The sequence below is a fragment of the Mixophyes fleayi genome, chromosome 6 (assembly GCF_038048845.1).
Source record: "Mixophyes fleayi isolate aMixFle1 chromosome 6, aMixFle1.hap1, whole genome shotgun sequence".
In the NCBI taxonomy this organism is placed as follows: Eukaryota; Metazoa; Chordata; class Amphibia; order Anura; family Limnodynastidae; genus Mixophyes; species Mixophyes fleayi.
Window position 1 is genome coordinate 85,310,051 of NC_134407.1, and position 16,752 is coordinate 85,326,802.

The window sequence follows — 16,752 nt, forward strand, 5'->3', positions numbered from 1 at the left end:
GCAGCTCAGCGGCCATTGGTTGAAGACAAGCAGGAAACAAAGTGAACCTCTCTAGGTCGTAAAAAGGAAACAGTAGAAAAGAGTGTCGTAAAACAGGAAGTGGTCTCTTTTACTGCTTCTGCTCCGGGGAGGTCAGAGAGGGGATTCGCAGACACGAGGCCGAGTGCTTTGGGCGATGGACACCAACAGCCACCCCGGAGGTCGGGGCGGCCTAGGGAGCATCTTCGGTGGTTCTCCTGGGTACTCTCAGTCAGACCTGGCTGGGGTTCCGTGTAAGTATATTGGGCCTGGGTGAGCGAGAGAGCGCGCAGGGCGATGTAGCCTCATCTCTTTGTATTATCCCCAGTCGCCTGGTTCATGCAGTGATGACGTCACATCACTAAACCCCTTCACCCAGACCACATGTAGTGTGGGGAAAGCTGTATGACCGTGTGGGACGGGTGATCATACCGTGGTAGTACAGACCAATCGTAGGCCCATGGCAGGTTTACCAGCGGTCATTTCATTTACACACGTCAGATTTTCACCCAGCAGTAAGAAGAAAGTAGACATTAGTAATAATAAAAATAGCTCCTCATCATACTAAAGTAATATACACCTTCACACGGTATCCAACCAATGATTTTGGGATTATGTAGAGATGTGGATTCATTATTTATAATCCCTCATTCTCAATTTAGTGTAAATGTTGGTTTTGTTTAGTACTGGACTTATTATATTATAATAATCTATCAGTAAAAATGCTAGCTCTTATTGTGTTATATATATATATATATATATATTATATATAATATATATTTTCTCATCCACTGTTTCCGCATCGCTATACAGAGAACTCATGCACATCAGTCCCTGCCTCATTGGAGCTTACAGTCTAAATTCCCTAACATACAGACAGACTAGGGTCAATTTTGATAGCAGCCAATTAACCTACTAGCACATTTTTGGAGAGTGGGAGGAAACCGGAGTACCCGGAGGAAACCCACGCAAACATGGGGAGAACATACATATAAGGCCATGGCTGGGAATTGAACTCATGACCCCAGCACTGTGAGGCAGAAGTGCTAACCACTTAGCCACAGTGCTGCCCATCATTGTCTGATGCACTGTTACCTACTGTATTAAATAAAGGTAGGTAGTGTAAATTACAAATATTAGTCTCCTGTATGCTGTGCTAATCTCTACCCTTCAGGTACTTTGGCGGGTGGGTAACTATTTAAATTTTAAAAAGTAGAATTTTACTTTAAGTTGCCAACTCTTTGCATAGTAATATCTCATTGGATTTAATCTGAATACCTGATGACCTTCATACATGTGTGAGACCTAGGAGTGGAGGGAATCACAGGGTAGCCAGATTGTCATCTGGTCACTCTGCATACTAACTGAATATGTATTTTGACCTCCATATGTGTGGACAGTTTTAGTCCTGTGGTCTTTCTAGATGCAGACAGTTTTTACTTAAGTAGCAAGCACTTTCAGCTACCTTTCCTTCTCCAGTTTCACCTTGGGGCATGACCTTGTTCTGATCAACAGAGCATACATATTGAGCCCCTTAGTTCAGTTACCCCTGTACTCCCTCATTTGAAAGGTAATCTTTCTTCTGGCCATATTCTGAGGTAGTTGTGTAGTTGTGTATCCATGCTGGGCGCCACTTCTCATTGGTTTCGGTGCTTTTTCAGGAACTACGGCCATCCATTGCAGATGCCATATTTTCAGTCGCATGAAAGGTTATAGGGGGAAAGAAGTCAATCCTTATTTCTGCGCCCAGCCTCATAGGGGCACTGTCTTTATAGCTCCAGAAAAAGGCTTTGGGGACTTCCTTAGAATAGGGCGTAAAGCATTAAAAAAAAAAATCGAAGTATAATACAGATTTTAAAGATGGAGAACAGTCTAAAGCTGAAGACTTGGTCAATGTCGAATAAAATAAAAAGTTAGAAACTCACAGCTGGGGTTCTGAATGATGCTTGCTCAAAAGTAATGGTCCCCCAGAATTGAACATTATAAAAAAGATACATAGTTGCTAGAAAGATTTGTCCTTGGGAAAAGACAATGATATGGAGGGTTTATGTTAATATGTAACAATTGGATAGTAATGTTGCTTTAAAACCTAAATGTTACAAACCTGCTTCTTCTCCTTTCTTTGGGGGCTGCTCCATGGTTCACATCGCAGGCTTGGCCAGGCGGTGTGAATATTTGGAGAGGATGTGACCTGTAAGACCAATCAGAAGCTCTATGAATAGAACTTGAGGCTTCTGATTGGTCCTCTAGCACACACTCCCTCCACAACAATCTTAGAGGCAAGCCTAAATGTTTTGCCAGCTTTATATTACAAAATAGAGGACCACCAGGGAAAAGAGAATGCAAGAAGCAGCCTCTGTGGCGTGTGATGGATCAGGTTAGTATCATTTAACAGTTATATGATAATGCAGCTTTAAGTACTCTCAAAGTTCATGCTGTGGCCTTAAGTGCTATGATAATGATGTAAAAGAAATAAAAAAAATTGCATGGTCATTAGTTAATGACCATGCAATTTTTTCTTATTTCTTTTTTTGTTAAATGCAATCTGATTAAACAAAGTTATTGATCTCGTTCTGCTGCAAAGTGCAGTACTTCCAGGAGGGATAGGAAATGTCCAGCTTTGCTGCATACATCAATCACCTAATCAAATTGTTTGAGTGGCATACAGCTAGTGATGATTTAAGAAATGTCTATCCTGTAGATATCGACAAGGTTTGGTTGGGTACAAGAAAAATGAGTGACAGGGAAGTAGTTTATGGGAATGCACAGATTAGCATAGCCAACTAGTGCCAAAGTCTTCCCCCATCTGGCAAGTCTAAACAACTCTTAGCATGGTTTCAATCAGAAAGTTAACCTAGCTATTTCAATGCTGCTTACAAATGGTTTGAGTCTTGCATACAGTCAACTTTTTCACAGCAAGTACCCTCCAAGAAATGGCATTTATTGGATACCAAAGGAAATGTATGAAACTCCATATTAGGCAAAATAGGCATATATTGTTATCACAAACATAAAATCAAAATTAGAGTGCAATAAGGTCTTGACCACACTACAAATAGAATAAATTGATTTCCTGCAGTCCATTAGCGCAATAAATCGCAATGACTATAATTGCTAGACCAAGATCCATTGATGTTTATTGGGCTGGTGAGAGCATTGCTGTCCCGTATACACAGCAATTACCTGTTTTATGTCCCATTATTGTGCCGGAAATGTTTAATCTCTGGGTAGCATGTTTTTAAGTTTCAATGTTAAACAGCATGTGCCTTTTGAGTCATGTTTTATTACAAATACCTGCACAATCCTTTTTGGTGGTAGTTATTTTGAATTTACAATCATCACTGAGATGTGTACATCAGTTTCATACAAACAGATACTAAGAATTAATGTAACTTTTCTGTTTTTCTTTTTCTCTTGTTGCAGTAACGGGCATGAATCCTCTTTCCCCATATTTAAATGTGGATCCAAGGTATTTAGTACAGGTAAGTTTCGCCACCATTGCACTTGCATTATACAGTAAAGCTGGCCATACACTTCACTTTCCAGCCACTTAACTAAACTACCAAGAGGCTGGATCTCTGTTATGTTTGGCTGTGCACATGTGTGACCAAAAATGAGTGCAAACAGCTGAATCCTACAGGTCACCACTAGTCCAGTCAAATGCGATAAGTTTGAGCTCCTTTATCGACCCATATTTATCAACTAGTCAATGTTGGTCAGGGATTTTGTTTTGTATGTTTTATTGATTGCCTATATTTCAAGCTATTTAATAATTAATTTAATTGGTGGAAGTATTTCTTAAATCTGTCTGATATACACTAAAGGTTGAGAAATCCTCGTTTAAAGGTAATATAGCCACAAATATAATTTTTGATCAATAGTTCCTAGCACATCGAGATGTGTATGCTATACATGTTTTTATAGTATACATCTTCCTTTGTCTGCTTTGTCATAAGTTTGCTTTCTGGACCAGGCAGTTCCCTGATGACCTATGACCATGTTCTCAGCCCCAATGATGCTAAATACATTCCTTTGCCACAAGTTCTATCAAGCTATTCTATTGGGAGAGAATTATAGCATTTGAAAAGGACAAGGGGCTATGGAGATAAAGGAATTATGGGAAAAGGAAAGATTTGGCAGCTGTAATAAATAAGTTAACATCATAGTGTTTTTGTATGTCCCTCCATTGATATTTGTTAGAAAAATGTAATGAAATTGTGGGGTGATTACTACTTGAGTTGTTGGATATCTTGATTTGAATATAGGTGTTTGAAAAACCATTTCACTGGTCTCTAGCAGTAAGCGCCTCCTCTGCTCGATCGAGATACTAATTAAAAAGAAAAAATCAAATATATATAGATATATATTATGTATTTCTTTTCCATTTATTTCCATGTTACTAAATTAGCCCGGCCTCTTGCCCCCCATTTAATATCTAGAGAGTGACTGCATTAAGCTGTTTTCCTCCACCCAATATAACGGTCATAATGATAGGTATTTCTAGCTTGCAGTACTTGTTCTGACCTGTTCTGTACCTGTGAGAGCAGCAATGATATATTCAACCAGAAATGATGTATTCAAAAATGGTGGTTTATTAACTTTGAAAATAGGCAGAATATGCTGTTTTGTTTTGGGGGGTATTTTTTTTTTATTTGCTAAGTTTGGTTTGCGATATTGACATATGCCCTTTTAAGCCAAAAAAAGGTCTTGTGTAGTTGTTGGCAGAATGAGGTAGAGCCTCTGCAGTCCCAAGTTTGTGATGAAACAAAAACAATACAACATTATTAAAGTTGTATTATGATAATCTTGGCTTGTTGGAAGGTTCAGGTTCTTGTATCCTTGAACGCATTGCATGTTCAAGTTGAAAATGAAGACTGCATGAAATAATTCTTTTTGTAAATTGCTTTCCAAAAGTAAACAAATTGTTAAAATATATGTTTGTCGTCATCTTGTAGGATACAGATGAATTTATTTTACCTACTGGCGCAAATAAGACTCGTGGCAGGTTTGAGCTGGCGTTTTTCACTATTGGAGGATGCTGTATGACAGGTTTGTTGTGATTTAAGTTTGAAACATTCCAGATGCTATGACATCACTTGTTGCTATAGTGATAAATGGAACAAGCCATCCTTGGCTACTAAATCATTTAATTGGCATAAAACTTGGTTATCTACTTTACATTGTGCATAAACGTTATTAATTTTAAAATTGATTTGTGCTCATTTTGGTTAGAAATGAACAGTATAGATGTATACAGTAAAATATAAACGTTTTCTGCGATATTTGCTTATATTGATTTTCTTTAAAATGTAAACTGTTCTTTCAGAAGTCTGTTTAGAACTTCTCATTTAGACTTCTTCAGTGGGTTGCATGTGTCATGCATTAATCTGTGTACCTGGGATTGCTTTAGGCCCCCAGATTAACCATGTAAATACTGGCACACACAAATTATACATTCTTTATGGCAGAACTAAAATTAGTTAAAAGGACAGACATGCCTGCAAACTTGCAGTGTGTCCAAGAATGTGTAATTCATGTGTCCAGATTAAATGGTCGATCTGTTAACCCTTTTACCTTTTTAGTTAGTGCTTGTGCCGTCTAGGGCCATTGTTTAGGAATATCCATTGGTCCTGTTTACACCCCTGCTTGGCTGCCATTTTTTAAAATGGTGATTGAAATATATTTGCCGATTCTGTATAACAGAACCGGCAGAGACTCGGGAGAAACTGTTGCATGGAGTACCCCTGGGGCTTCTGCTACAGGAGTCGCCAAATTAGTAAATTGTACATACTAGGAGGTAGAGCAGCTTTGAATAGTGCTAAAGTGCATCATATTATGTGATACTGCTGTCCCTGTGGTTGGTGTAGAGGACTGTTTCCAGTGGTAGTCAGCTGTCCAGTGCTCACCATGCCTGTGATTGCGTTACACTACTGGGAGAGTAAGACACTACTGCCTTGTGCTGTGGAAGTCATTGTTGCCGTTCTGGTGATATGTCACACTAGCATTTAGTAGTGTTGTGATTCCTCGAGAGTGCGCCATACAAGCCTTTGCTGTCTGGTGCTAGTCTGGAATTACACAGTTATTACCAGACCTCTAGAAGTGAGCTTTTCTATTCCATAACAACCTCTTTATTCATGCATGGATTTGGCTTCAGCAGAGTTACTGATCAACAGTAAGAATGTTAGAATGGTCAAGACTCTACCATATTTTTTGTGCCATATCTATGTTTCCTACATTACTTGTTCTTGGAGAGTCACTTCTGTCTGTCTTTTTTTTTTTTTTTTTTTTTTTTTTTTTTTTTTTTCTCTCCCATCTTAGGAGCCTCTTTTGGTGCATTAAATGGTCTGCGTCTCAGCTTAAAGGAAACTCAACACATGGTCTGGTCCAAACCAAAGAATGTTCAGTAAGTACGTTTATGTTTTTGGTTATTGGCTGTGTTTCTTGATCTGGTGAACTAACTTGTAATTGTAAAACTAAGTAGTACTGCTGTGGCAAATTTATACTTCTAATTTTATTCACTTTATTTGGTTAAATAACTTTATACTAAGAGAAACTGATTTAATGAAATGTTTCTGATGTAGATAACTTTTAAAAGCCAGGGTAAAAAGTCTTATCAAGTGTACAATTATCTATTTTAATGCATGTCCTCAAAATGGATGGACAGTGATCTTTTAATTCAGATTCTGCCAGCAGGTGGCAGTAGGTACACTTTCTTAGAAGAGATTGCCCTTCAGTGAAGGTTGGTTGAGAATGTTTTGTCACTAGTTTTATTATTCTGCTTACGTGGGAATATAGTCTGATAAATTTACAAGCATAGCATTTTGTCTATTTCAAACATTTATTAAAGTAGCTATATAACTTTGTAGGTTTGCATGCCATGTAGTTCAGGGGTGATATAAATGGCTAGGCATTTTTTCACTCTTGTAGTTTTTTGTTGTCATGTAACTTGCCCAAATGATCTGCTTTAAGTTGCAGATTGCCATGTGTTGTAGCTTGGATTCCCAGCGGTAGTCAGCTGTCTAGTGCCATCTCATGCCTGTGACAGTGTTACACTGCTGGGAGATAAAGGCACTGCTGTTCTATACTGTGTGCCACAGTTGCTGTCCTGGTGACGTGGCACTAGTATCAGGCAGTGTTGTGTTTCCTCGAGAGTGCGCCGAACTCTACTCAATGCTGTTTGGTGCTAGTCTGGAAGCATACATTTATTTTCATGTTAACATATTTAACATTAAACCCAGAAATATTCTTGGAATGTTTACATTGCCATAGCAACTTGTTCACCTTGTGTTTAAAGGTTATTGTACTTTTATTCAATCATTTTTAAACTTTTGAAAAGTATTAAAAGGGCCCATGGCTTTGTGACGGTAAGTGGGGAATGTTTGTAAACTACATTGCTAGTGCCTTACAATTGGTGTGGATCTATTTGTATGTGTATATTTGTTCTATTTAGAAGTCCTACTTTATTTTCCTTTGCAATCTCTGCAATTCTACATACTAATAGGGACCATTTCAGTAACAGTAATGTATTTACTCCTACGTGTGCTAATTTATTTTCTTTAGGATTTTGAACATGGTTACAAGGCAGGGTGCACTCTGGGCAAACACATTGGGATCTTTAGGTAAGTGAATCTGGTTTCATATATTTTTCTTTGCCCCAGTGGTAGTCAGCTGTCCTGTGCTATGTCATGCCTGTGACTGTGTTACACTGCTGGAAGATAAAGGCATTGCCAATATGTACTTAAAGCCATTGTCACTGTTTTAGTGGCACATGGCCCTTAGTATAAGGCCATGCTGTGCTTCCTCGAGAGTATGCTAAACAGTTGACTGTTTAGTGCTAGTATGGAAGCCTACAAGATATAAACACACTTTACCAAAAAGTTTTAGTTGCATTCATGGTCTTTGTCAGAACAATGAAAGTATTTTGTACAGAGCTGCCGTGTGACCCACCCCCTTCACCTCTGATGGTCAGCAACCTTTTGGCTAACAGTGATTTAAACCAGGGCTGTAATGTGTGTTACAGCTGATCCACCAGCTGTATTTGTTTTAGAGTTTCATTACAGCAATGTTCTCAGTTTGTTCATTGTCAAAGATCATTTTGCGAAATCCAAGTCATCCGCACATGGTTTAAGTTCGTCATCCATGTTTGTTTAGTATGGAGCAAATCAATAAAATATGTTCTGTTTAGAATCTTGTTACTTTGTTGTATTGTACGTTTAATAACAGATTGTAATGTCCATTTATCTCCTTCAGCATTATTGTACAGTGCTTTTGGGGTGATAATAGAAAAGACCCGAGGAGCAGAAGATGACCTCAACACCATAGCTGCTGGCACAATGACCGGAATGATGTACAAATCCACAGGTGCCGTTCTGTTCCCTGACTTTATAAAATCTGTCCACATTATAATAAACAAACTATGATGCTGACAGAGTATAGTGTATGTGTATCACAGGCATATATATTGTTAAGGGCTATAGTCCTTGCTTAGTCTGTTGGACACACTTTCTAGCAAAGGGTCTGTAATGGCACCAGTTCTCGAGACTCTCTTCTACAGTGGGAAGTGGGTCATATGTACGCCTGCGAAAAGCTGCTCACGCTGCTTATTTTGAACCAGCTGATGGATAAATGACACAGGACTATATGTGATGCACATTGTAATAGCTAAAGCAGCCTTTTGCATAGCTGCTTCTGACACACTAAATAGCTTATGTTTTGGTTGAGATATCCTTTACTAGGTCACCTTCAACACATTCAAAAATATTTCTGTATTTTAGCAGAACTATTGACATTGTTTGCACTTTCTATGTAGCAGAGATCAAGCTATTCTGTAGTCGGCCATTCCAGCTTCGGAGAAGCGATAGAAATGTGTGTGTATTTTCCTTTCTGCTAAACTGACTGCTGGCCATTTATCATGCATAAGTCAAGTGATCATTCCTGTGGTATATGTTCCGTCTGACCCAGCAGGTTGTCATGTGACTTTTCGGTACTGGATGAGCTTTGTTGTCCTATATTCATTCCCAGCGGTAGTCAGCTGTCCAAGTTTTCTCCATACCTGTGATAGTGTTACACTGCTGGAAGATAAATGTGCTGCTGCTTTACGCTGGTCATCACTATCACTGTACTGGTGACTTGTGACCCCAGTCTCAGACTGCACTGTTCTTCTCTGAAACTGCTGATGGCTTGTCTTGGCTATCTTGCATTAGTCTGGAAGTTCACAGCTATGTACTTGGCTTACATGACAATATCCAGTTCTACAAAGAATGTGACTGAAACGGTCTCCACCCTATGGTTTATTTTACCAGGTTTAAGGTTTGTTTTGTTTTTTTTATACATTATTCAAAAATTGGCTGCCCTCAGAACACTTATTCTTGTGATCTTTTGTTTGTCTGCTGAGTCTACACTTATTAGTCAATGAAAGTGATTTGTTATATTGAACAGCATGACATCCCAATAAAATGTTACAAGTTCCTCCAGCAATATTGCCATTAATTTCTAATTTTAGACCATAGTAGACTCAATAGGTTTTGTTTTGACTTAATCTCCATTCCGGCTTTCTTCAGTTCATGTGGAGTTAAAAATTAGATGAAGCAAGACTTTCTGACTTCTAGAAAAACTGTATAGAAATAAAGGGAACTGAGACATGTTACTTAGTTTTGCAATTTCCCGTGGAATAATAGTCTCCTTTTGTACACTTTTAGTGGAGGTCTATAAATACAGGGACTTGGAGTACTATTACTGGTTACAGTTTCAAGAGTTGAATGCTTTTTTTATGAACCACTTCATAACGAGCTATTTTATAACTTCATGGCCAGACCACGGATTTTTTGCGTTGGTAAAACGGACATTTGTTAACTTTTTTTGTTTCTTATGTATTCTCTCAAATCTTACATTTTTATGTAGTTCAGTCAGGGCTTTGTTTTGGTAGAATATTAAAGAAAATCTAACTTTAATTTAAAAATCAAAACGATATATAGAATTCCATATTTAAATTTTGTGAAGCACAAAATAGCGCCCTATAAAATTAGTCCATAAATGTCCCCGAGTGTTGCAATACCAATCTATATACTTTATTTTAGTTATGATACAGGTTTAGAAAGGGAAGTTTGTTTGTTCTTTTTTGTTTGTTTTTATTGCAGAGATAATCCTTAGTACCAGATCTAATAAATAAACTAAATATGTCTAGTGTTATCGTGAGTAAAGCCTTGTTGTCCTTTCTGGTACTTGGGAACAGATGGTTGGGGTCTTATGACCTCTCTAAGGCTAGACATGTCACTTTGTGTTACGTGAAAAGTCTCTCTAGAAAGTGGGGATATTCACCTGCAACTCCATGTGTTTAGAAGTATAAAGGAAAAACATAAGCAGCATAGTTTTATTCAGTTCAGTAGGAATGTGGTGTTAAAAATGTTGTGGTTTTGCCCAGAACTTATTTTTGAACCATACAAGGTTGTTTACGCCAAGCCCTGGTTATCACCTGTTAAATGTGCAAAATCCATTTTCCATGGTGCTCTGGACTTAAAGAGAAAAGATTCATCATACCAACAGTAATGATGTTAATTTTAATTACATCAGTATGTGTTGAATCAGTAACTTTTTAGTGGTAGATGGCTTTTCTATTGCTTTAAACTGGTTACTAAACAATGTGGTGCATTGTAGTCATTCTTTTATGCCTTCATAATAAAGCCATAAACTTTTCACCTGTGTAGGCAAAAGGTTTATGCTGTCACAGCAGGAATTAGGATTGTATCCTGGGTGTTGTATAAGCAAGCAGAATCTGTATATTGATAAGTAAATGGAGCCACATTGAGGAGTATAAAGAGAAATATTGAAACTTGCCAAAACCCTGACTGACAAGTGCTGAGGGGGCAGTGCATTTCTAGCAAGGTGCTTGCATCACGTTGCATTAGAATATATTAGCAGTGTAGCATTGACTGGGCTGTCCAATTTGCACTTCATTTTAATGTCTGCTCTCCAGATGGGCTTTATCTTTGAACTTTAACTTATTATTGCGCTATTTGTTTTATATTTTTAGCCGTGTTACAGGTTTTTCTGCTAACTGGTGATATTTTCCACATATTACTTGTAATGTGTGTGTATAAAATTACACTTTATTTTTTGTGTATAAGTGCACTGACCTAACCATAATAGAGGTATATTTTATATAATATATGTGTAAGTATCATGCAAAAGCCGTATGCACCTCCTGGAGAGGTTCCACAATACATGGCTTCATCTAGTGATCGCTTTTAGGGAAGGAGGATTGCTGTGTCATAGAGCACTCAGACAGGCAGGCTTTGGTTGCCTCTTGTCTGCTTGTGGATGCCCAACGGTCTTTACAAAGTGTGACATGCTGGACAATTTCTATTCCGGAATATACTGTTCTTAAAAGAGGTGCTGTTTTTGTTGAAGACTGAATGAGTAGTAATGATTTATTAGTCTGTATATCTGTGCTGAAAATATTTTGGAATCTGGTTGAAGTCTCCTCATAAGCTGCTGAAGAGGTTTATTTAATACTGGCCTGAACCCTCTAGAAAGGATGTAAGTGGGCTTGCCATATAGTCTCATTAAATGTAAGCTACAATTCTTTCTACATAAAACATTGTTATGTATTTATGTGCTCCGAATATAAATTTATTAGCTGTAGTATGTTCTGAATAAGACTGCTAACAGGAATTATTTTGGTTAATGTCTGCACAAGTCTCCTGGTTTAGACTTTTTTTTCTTTTTATTATCCATATAGCAAAATACTTGATGCTTGCGTCTTTGTAAACTATTCTTTCCAGGACTTTATACATTCTCTCCAGCTGCAGCCTACTCATTAAACTCTTAAAGTGCAGTGGATAGATTGATTTCTTTAGCACCATAAGCCGGTGTACGAGCCAGCTCTTGGTTTTGGATTATGATTTTGAGGGCATGGGGTTACTTACTGGTGGATGTTATTTTGGAGAGGTGTTGTCTAGGAGAGGACAATTTCTTAAGAACTGAAATGTGGAGTATTTGCTTTTGATCCACAGGCTGGCCACCTCTGTTCTCTATCAGCAACCTCTTGGTACAAGTGGTTGTCTGTGCCCCCTGCCTTAGTGCGTACATTACTGGGTGGGCTTACGGATGTAGAAAAGCGCGAGTAATTAATATATGCCATAGATTTATCCATATGCATACTCTGACAATGGAGATATCTTATGTAGTACTATGTCAATGATTGCAATGCAAATTGAACTTAATTATTCTGAAAACTTTAGAGTCTACATTGCATTACATAAAGTTTATAGATTTTTCACTGAAAAAAAGTTTGACTAACACACCGGTGCTGAATATCATGGGTGCCTTCTCCAGACTGTTACTTTAGAATACTATGTAGGTGCTTCTCAGTTAAATAACTGCCTCTGGCATATGAGTGAGGGGTCATATTTATTCTACTTGTCTCAAGATGCTTACTCAGCACTATGAAAGATGAACTATGACCACACTGACTGGGCTCTGTATTGCATTCACTGGTGTTCATTGGTGATAAGAAGTGGAAATAGCTGCCTAGACATACACATATCTCGATAAGCAGGTGGGGCCAGTTTCAGCCCATGATATCATGTACAGGCAGGGAGTTGCCTTCAGAGGAGAGACGCTATACTGGAACAGTAAACCCAGAGTTCCAATTCACCTAATATGGAAAGACATAAAAACCAATTATACGTGTGTTTTAGTTTCCATGCATTGCAATGAAGAAATGAGATTTCAAGTTATGGCAGTGTACGTTTTTCAGCCATTTAGCCAAATATCTGTTCTACCATTTACATGTGCTTTTGACTTTGGCTTGATAAATGAGAATATATAAATAAAATAACCTATACATTTCCTGGTATGTTTTGCTCTCAATTTCTACAATCCTCCAGACAGGTAATACATTCCATAGGGGGCTTAAAGGTGATTTCCGTTGGCTCCTGACCTCCGATGGACATCTCCCCAAACAGCAATACCAAAATTAAGGCACATTTCTCAATATACTTATAACCATTAAAATGTGCAAATAACAGGTGGAACAGTTGCAGAAATTCAAATATTGTCTCATTGCAACATTTTGATAGTTATGTTTCCTGTCCAACTTGCAAAATACTTGATAAATATGTAGTTTTGCTTAAACATATGTACAAACATATTGGTGACCAACACAAAGCAGTAAATAATTAGCAGGGACATCCCGATTTGCCTTGACTGATGGTCTTCCCAGTTTGGATTGACTTGTATGTTTTCAAGAAATAGGCAATTTAGAATAATGCATCAAGAAATCTGTGTAAAGATCAACCCTCATACGGCATTTGACATGGTAGCTATTCTTTGATAAAGATAATTTAGTCATGTGCTGGATTGTGCACTGCATTTAAACTATACATACATATTTTTTTTTTTCTAAAGCTTGGTTGATGTGTTTGAGAACATAGGATTTCAAGTTCTGCGGAAGGCCCCAAGCAAGTGTGTGTGTGTGTGTGTATAGCACATTTTTTTTAATTTTGCTTCATAAATCTAGAATTGTACTAACAATCAAAATGGAAAGAGGTTTAAAAGCCTGAAATCTGACTAACATTTGGGAAGGGCTGTAAAGCTAATTTTTTTTTTTTTTCTGAATTTTAGTGTAAAGTAACCTTTCTTCAATTCTTCTCCCTTAGCTGGATTACGTGGAATCGCCCGTGGTGGACTTGCCGGCCTAGCACTTACAAGTATCTATGCTATATATAACAACTGGGAGCATATTAAGGGGTCTTCAACACATCTGTCATTATAAAAAAAAAACATTTTGAACAACACAAGCAATTTACACCCTTTGGAATGAACTGAATTTTCAGTCTTTTTGGACATCCAGTTCTGTGAATCTTTGCACTTGGACCCCTGAATTGGACAATCTTTAAGGTGGAAGATTGGAAAATTTTACTGACGCTGAACTGATTTTGTGGCTGTGGTTACAAAGGCACCATAGTCCACAGCCGTTCCTGAAAGACTATGATGTCCATATCCAGAAACAGCTGACAGCTATAGGCTTGCTCAAGATGGGTCGCTTGTCAGTTTTAACGCAAGACAAAATTACTCTTATTTAATTGTTTTGCCAAATCAATGATTTACTGTATTGTAATGCTAGGTTTCCTGTACTTGTAGTTAAATTAAAACAAACCTGTTACGTCAAAATATGTATTTACCGGTATGTATATTTCACTTAGAAAATGCAAATTTAAAAATCACCTTCAACTCTAGTATAGCTGTGATTCTGGATGTGGAGCTAAACACAAAGGTCCATGTAATGACCCTCCAATATATGCTTTTGGGAGATGAGCGTCGCTTACATTAGCACTGCTGTCTGAGCTTGTTCTTGCCTGATTGAGAGCATGTGCTATAAATGTTCACCACTGTCTTCAAATGCATTATATTTGCAGTAAATGTAGGGCGGCAGTATAAAGATGAACAGAGAAAATGTATATAGGTGAATGTAACTTTATTTATTCTAGTGTTTTAATATTGCTCTTAGACAGAGGATGATCTATATCCTGTTTGGCTTCACTGTAGAACAGGCTTCCCAGTGAGATTGCACCATTGTTGCCCCTCCGTTCCAGGCCAATTTGCTGAAGCCATACGCTGCAACGATTTGATTTAGTTCCCATTTTTTGTCCACTGTAATGTATGGCTGGAGAATACCCAAGTAGAGGTTTTTTTTTGTTTTTTTTTTAATAAGAGCAGATGAGACCTGATCAGTGCTAGATTTGCAATTGTGATCTAATATTTAGCTTATATAGTGGAAAATTGTAGTTCACATATGTAGCTTTTGCCTCATCTTGTCATGTGGCTGCAAAATAACACATTACATAGGGATCTACAACATAATCTGAGCTATATACGGAGTGTGGGAGGTGAAAAAAGATCAACTGGTGTGTGACAACTGTTCAAAGCTTTGTCAGAAACTATCCTCTTGCAAAAGCAGGGGTTCAAAATAGATGTTTACAGTACACAGCATTGTGTCCCTTTAACCCCTCCCTGCAAACTGAAGTTCAAAAAAAAAACAAAAACTTTGACGATCTATAGCATGGCACTCGCTCAGTTATGAATGACAAAATCCAATTTGCATTACTCTCCTACAAAGCACTTGCCCTTTCCCCTGGATTTATTCTGCTGTCTTAATCTCCACTCCTACTTCCTCCACATGTTGCAACATTTGCCCAAGACTAGATAGTAAGCTCTTATACTAGAGCTCTCCCTACTTATTGTTCCCTTTTTACTTTTGTCCACCTTGACTGTCCTTGTCCCCTTGTATATTGCCTTCCATGTGCTGTGTATATTTGTGGCATCCTATAAATAAATTATGATGGATGTAGTTTCACTCTGTAAATATTGAGTTTGATAGGGGCTTTGCGTCCTACTCAAAGAAGAGCACTAATAAATTTTGTATGGGCAGGTACTGAATTAAAAGATGGCACTAGTTGTAATAACGGCATATGTTTGTAAGTTAATATTACTCCTCTGGGTATATGTTAGAAATGTACAAGAATATAGTACCATGAGATAAATAAGTGTGATTAGCAAGAATCGGAGAAACAGAAGGAAGACATCCCTGCAGTCCAATTTGGTTTACTGGAAAACAAGCAGTATGTGACTACTTTATATATTAAACAAGATGACAGGGAGTAGATGCTTATGGGATTTTTTTCCTTGGTAAGTGGTTTTTGAGTAGACTGTTGAATCTCCTTTTAAACCCTTCATATGTAGTTATGGAACCTAACAGTATCTTCCTAAATGGTTGTAAAGTCCATACTCACATAGGCAGTTTGATTTAAGTTTTTCCCCAAGGATAACATGAAAAAAAAAAAAGTTATATTGTGTTTACACAGTGTATTGGGTTTAAACTTGTTTATTGTTAAAAGATTCAATAACTTGCCTTACTCAATGCATTACAGAAGTTGTATCAACTCCTAGCTAGTGGGAGATGTAGTCAGATATGTGAGTGTTCAAGAAGTGGAAATTTTATAGATTGCCAGCTAAGAGATTGGAAAAACTTACTAATTATGAAACAGACATTTAAAAGATGCTAAGAACAAAATTTGGAGATAGCGGCTAATAAGAAACAAGAGTTATCAGAGAGTGTACAATAGCCTAAATGAGCATTTAGGGTCAAAAAAAAGTGTGCCAATAAGTGTAGTGAGGTAGAAAACAAACACACAGTAATGTTACAGTCCCTTTCATCTGATTTCCTAGCTGTGAGCAGCTTATGCCAGACTTGTAGCAAAAGCTCTCTAGGTAAGTAATCTGCCTCTCCTGGTCTTGAGCAGTGCTCCTCAACCAGTGTGCCGTGCGATGCCTCCAATAGAAGAAAAGCACTAGGTTTATGGCAGTTCATGCGTCATACTATGGTTAACTGGAAGACCTGCCGGAAGGAAATTTCACTATTTGTTCCGTATGTTTTCTTTGTAAAATATTTTAGTGAAGGCTCATTATTTTACGTGGGTGACACTTTTGAATGTGACATTCCCACAAGCATGTTCCTTATCTCTCCACTGCTGTGCTGCCAATTCTGCTTATAACAAGCTGTGAAGAAAAGTGTGATAACACTAACCATCCTGTTTCTCGCACAATGTGTATTATGGCAAGTACTTTTTATAGCCCTTGCTTTTGTTCCCCCAGCTCAACAGACTACAAATGCAGTGTCTAATTACATGTGGATAAGGGGACATTGTAGCTCATTGTAAATAAGCGTCATTCAAT

The 16,752-nt window shown here is 37.8% G+C and overlaps 1 protein-coding gene and 4 non-coding genes across 5 annotated transcripts; all 5 read left to right on the forward strand.

Annotated features, from left to right (window-relative positions):
* The first annotated feature begins 77 nt into the window (after positions 1 to 77).
* LOC142161413 (mitochondrial import inner membrane translocase subunit Tim23) lies at positions 78 to 15,373 on the forward strand. The gene is made up of 7 exons (XM_075217001.1): positions 78 to 272; positions 3,442 to 3,500; positions 4,974 to 5,067; positions 6,337 to 6,421; positions 7,579 to 7,637; positions 8,269 to 8,379; positions 13,677 to 15,373. The coding sequence occupies exons 1-7, from the start codon at positions 176 to 178 to the stop codon at positions 13,790 to 13,792; spliced, it is 621 nt and encodes a 206-aa protein (XP_075073102.1). The 5' UTR covers positions 78 to 175; the 3' UTR covers positions 13,793 to 15,373.
* On the forward strand, positions 5,895 to 6,098 carry LOC142095984 (small nucleolar RNA SNORA74). The gene has a single exon (XR_012678050.1). It is a non-coding gene; the product is annotated as a small nucleolar RNA SNORA74 (small nucleolar RNA).
* Positions 7,019 to 7,221, forward strand: LOC142095983 (small nucleolar RNA SNORA74). The gene has a single exon (XR_012678049.1). It is a non-coding gene; the product is annotated as a small nucleolar RNA SNORA74 (small nucleolar RNA).
* LOC142095515 (small nucleolar RNA SNORA74) lies at positions 7,672 to 7,872 on the forward strand. Its single transcript, XR_012677782.1, has one exon. It is a non-coding gene; the product is annotated as a small nucleolar RNA SNORA74 (small nucleolar RNA).
* Positions 9,035 to 9,237, forward strand: LOC142095516 (small nucleolar RNA SNORA74). Its single transcript, XR_012677783.1, has one exon. It is a non-coding gene; the product is annotated as a small nucleolar RNA SNORA74 (small nucleolar RNA).
* Positions 15,374 to 16,752: the final 1,379 nt, after the last annotated feature.

Bases quoted from the DNA above. Each gene is read 5' to 3' on its own strand.
- LOC142161413 (XM_075217001.1), top strand. From the start codon at position 176: ATGGACACCAACAGCCACCCCGGAGGTCGGGGCGGCCTAGGGAGCATC. The intron at 273-3,441 runs GTAAGTATATTG...CTCTTGTTGCAG, and splicing joins AGACCTGGCTGGGGTTCCGT to TAACGGGCATGAATCCTCTT. The intron at 8,380-13,676 runs GTGCCGTTCTGT...CTTCTCCCTTAG, and splicing joins AATGATGTACAAATCCACAG to CTGGATTACGTGGAATCGCC.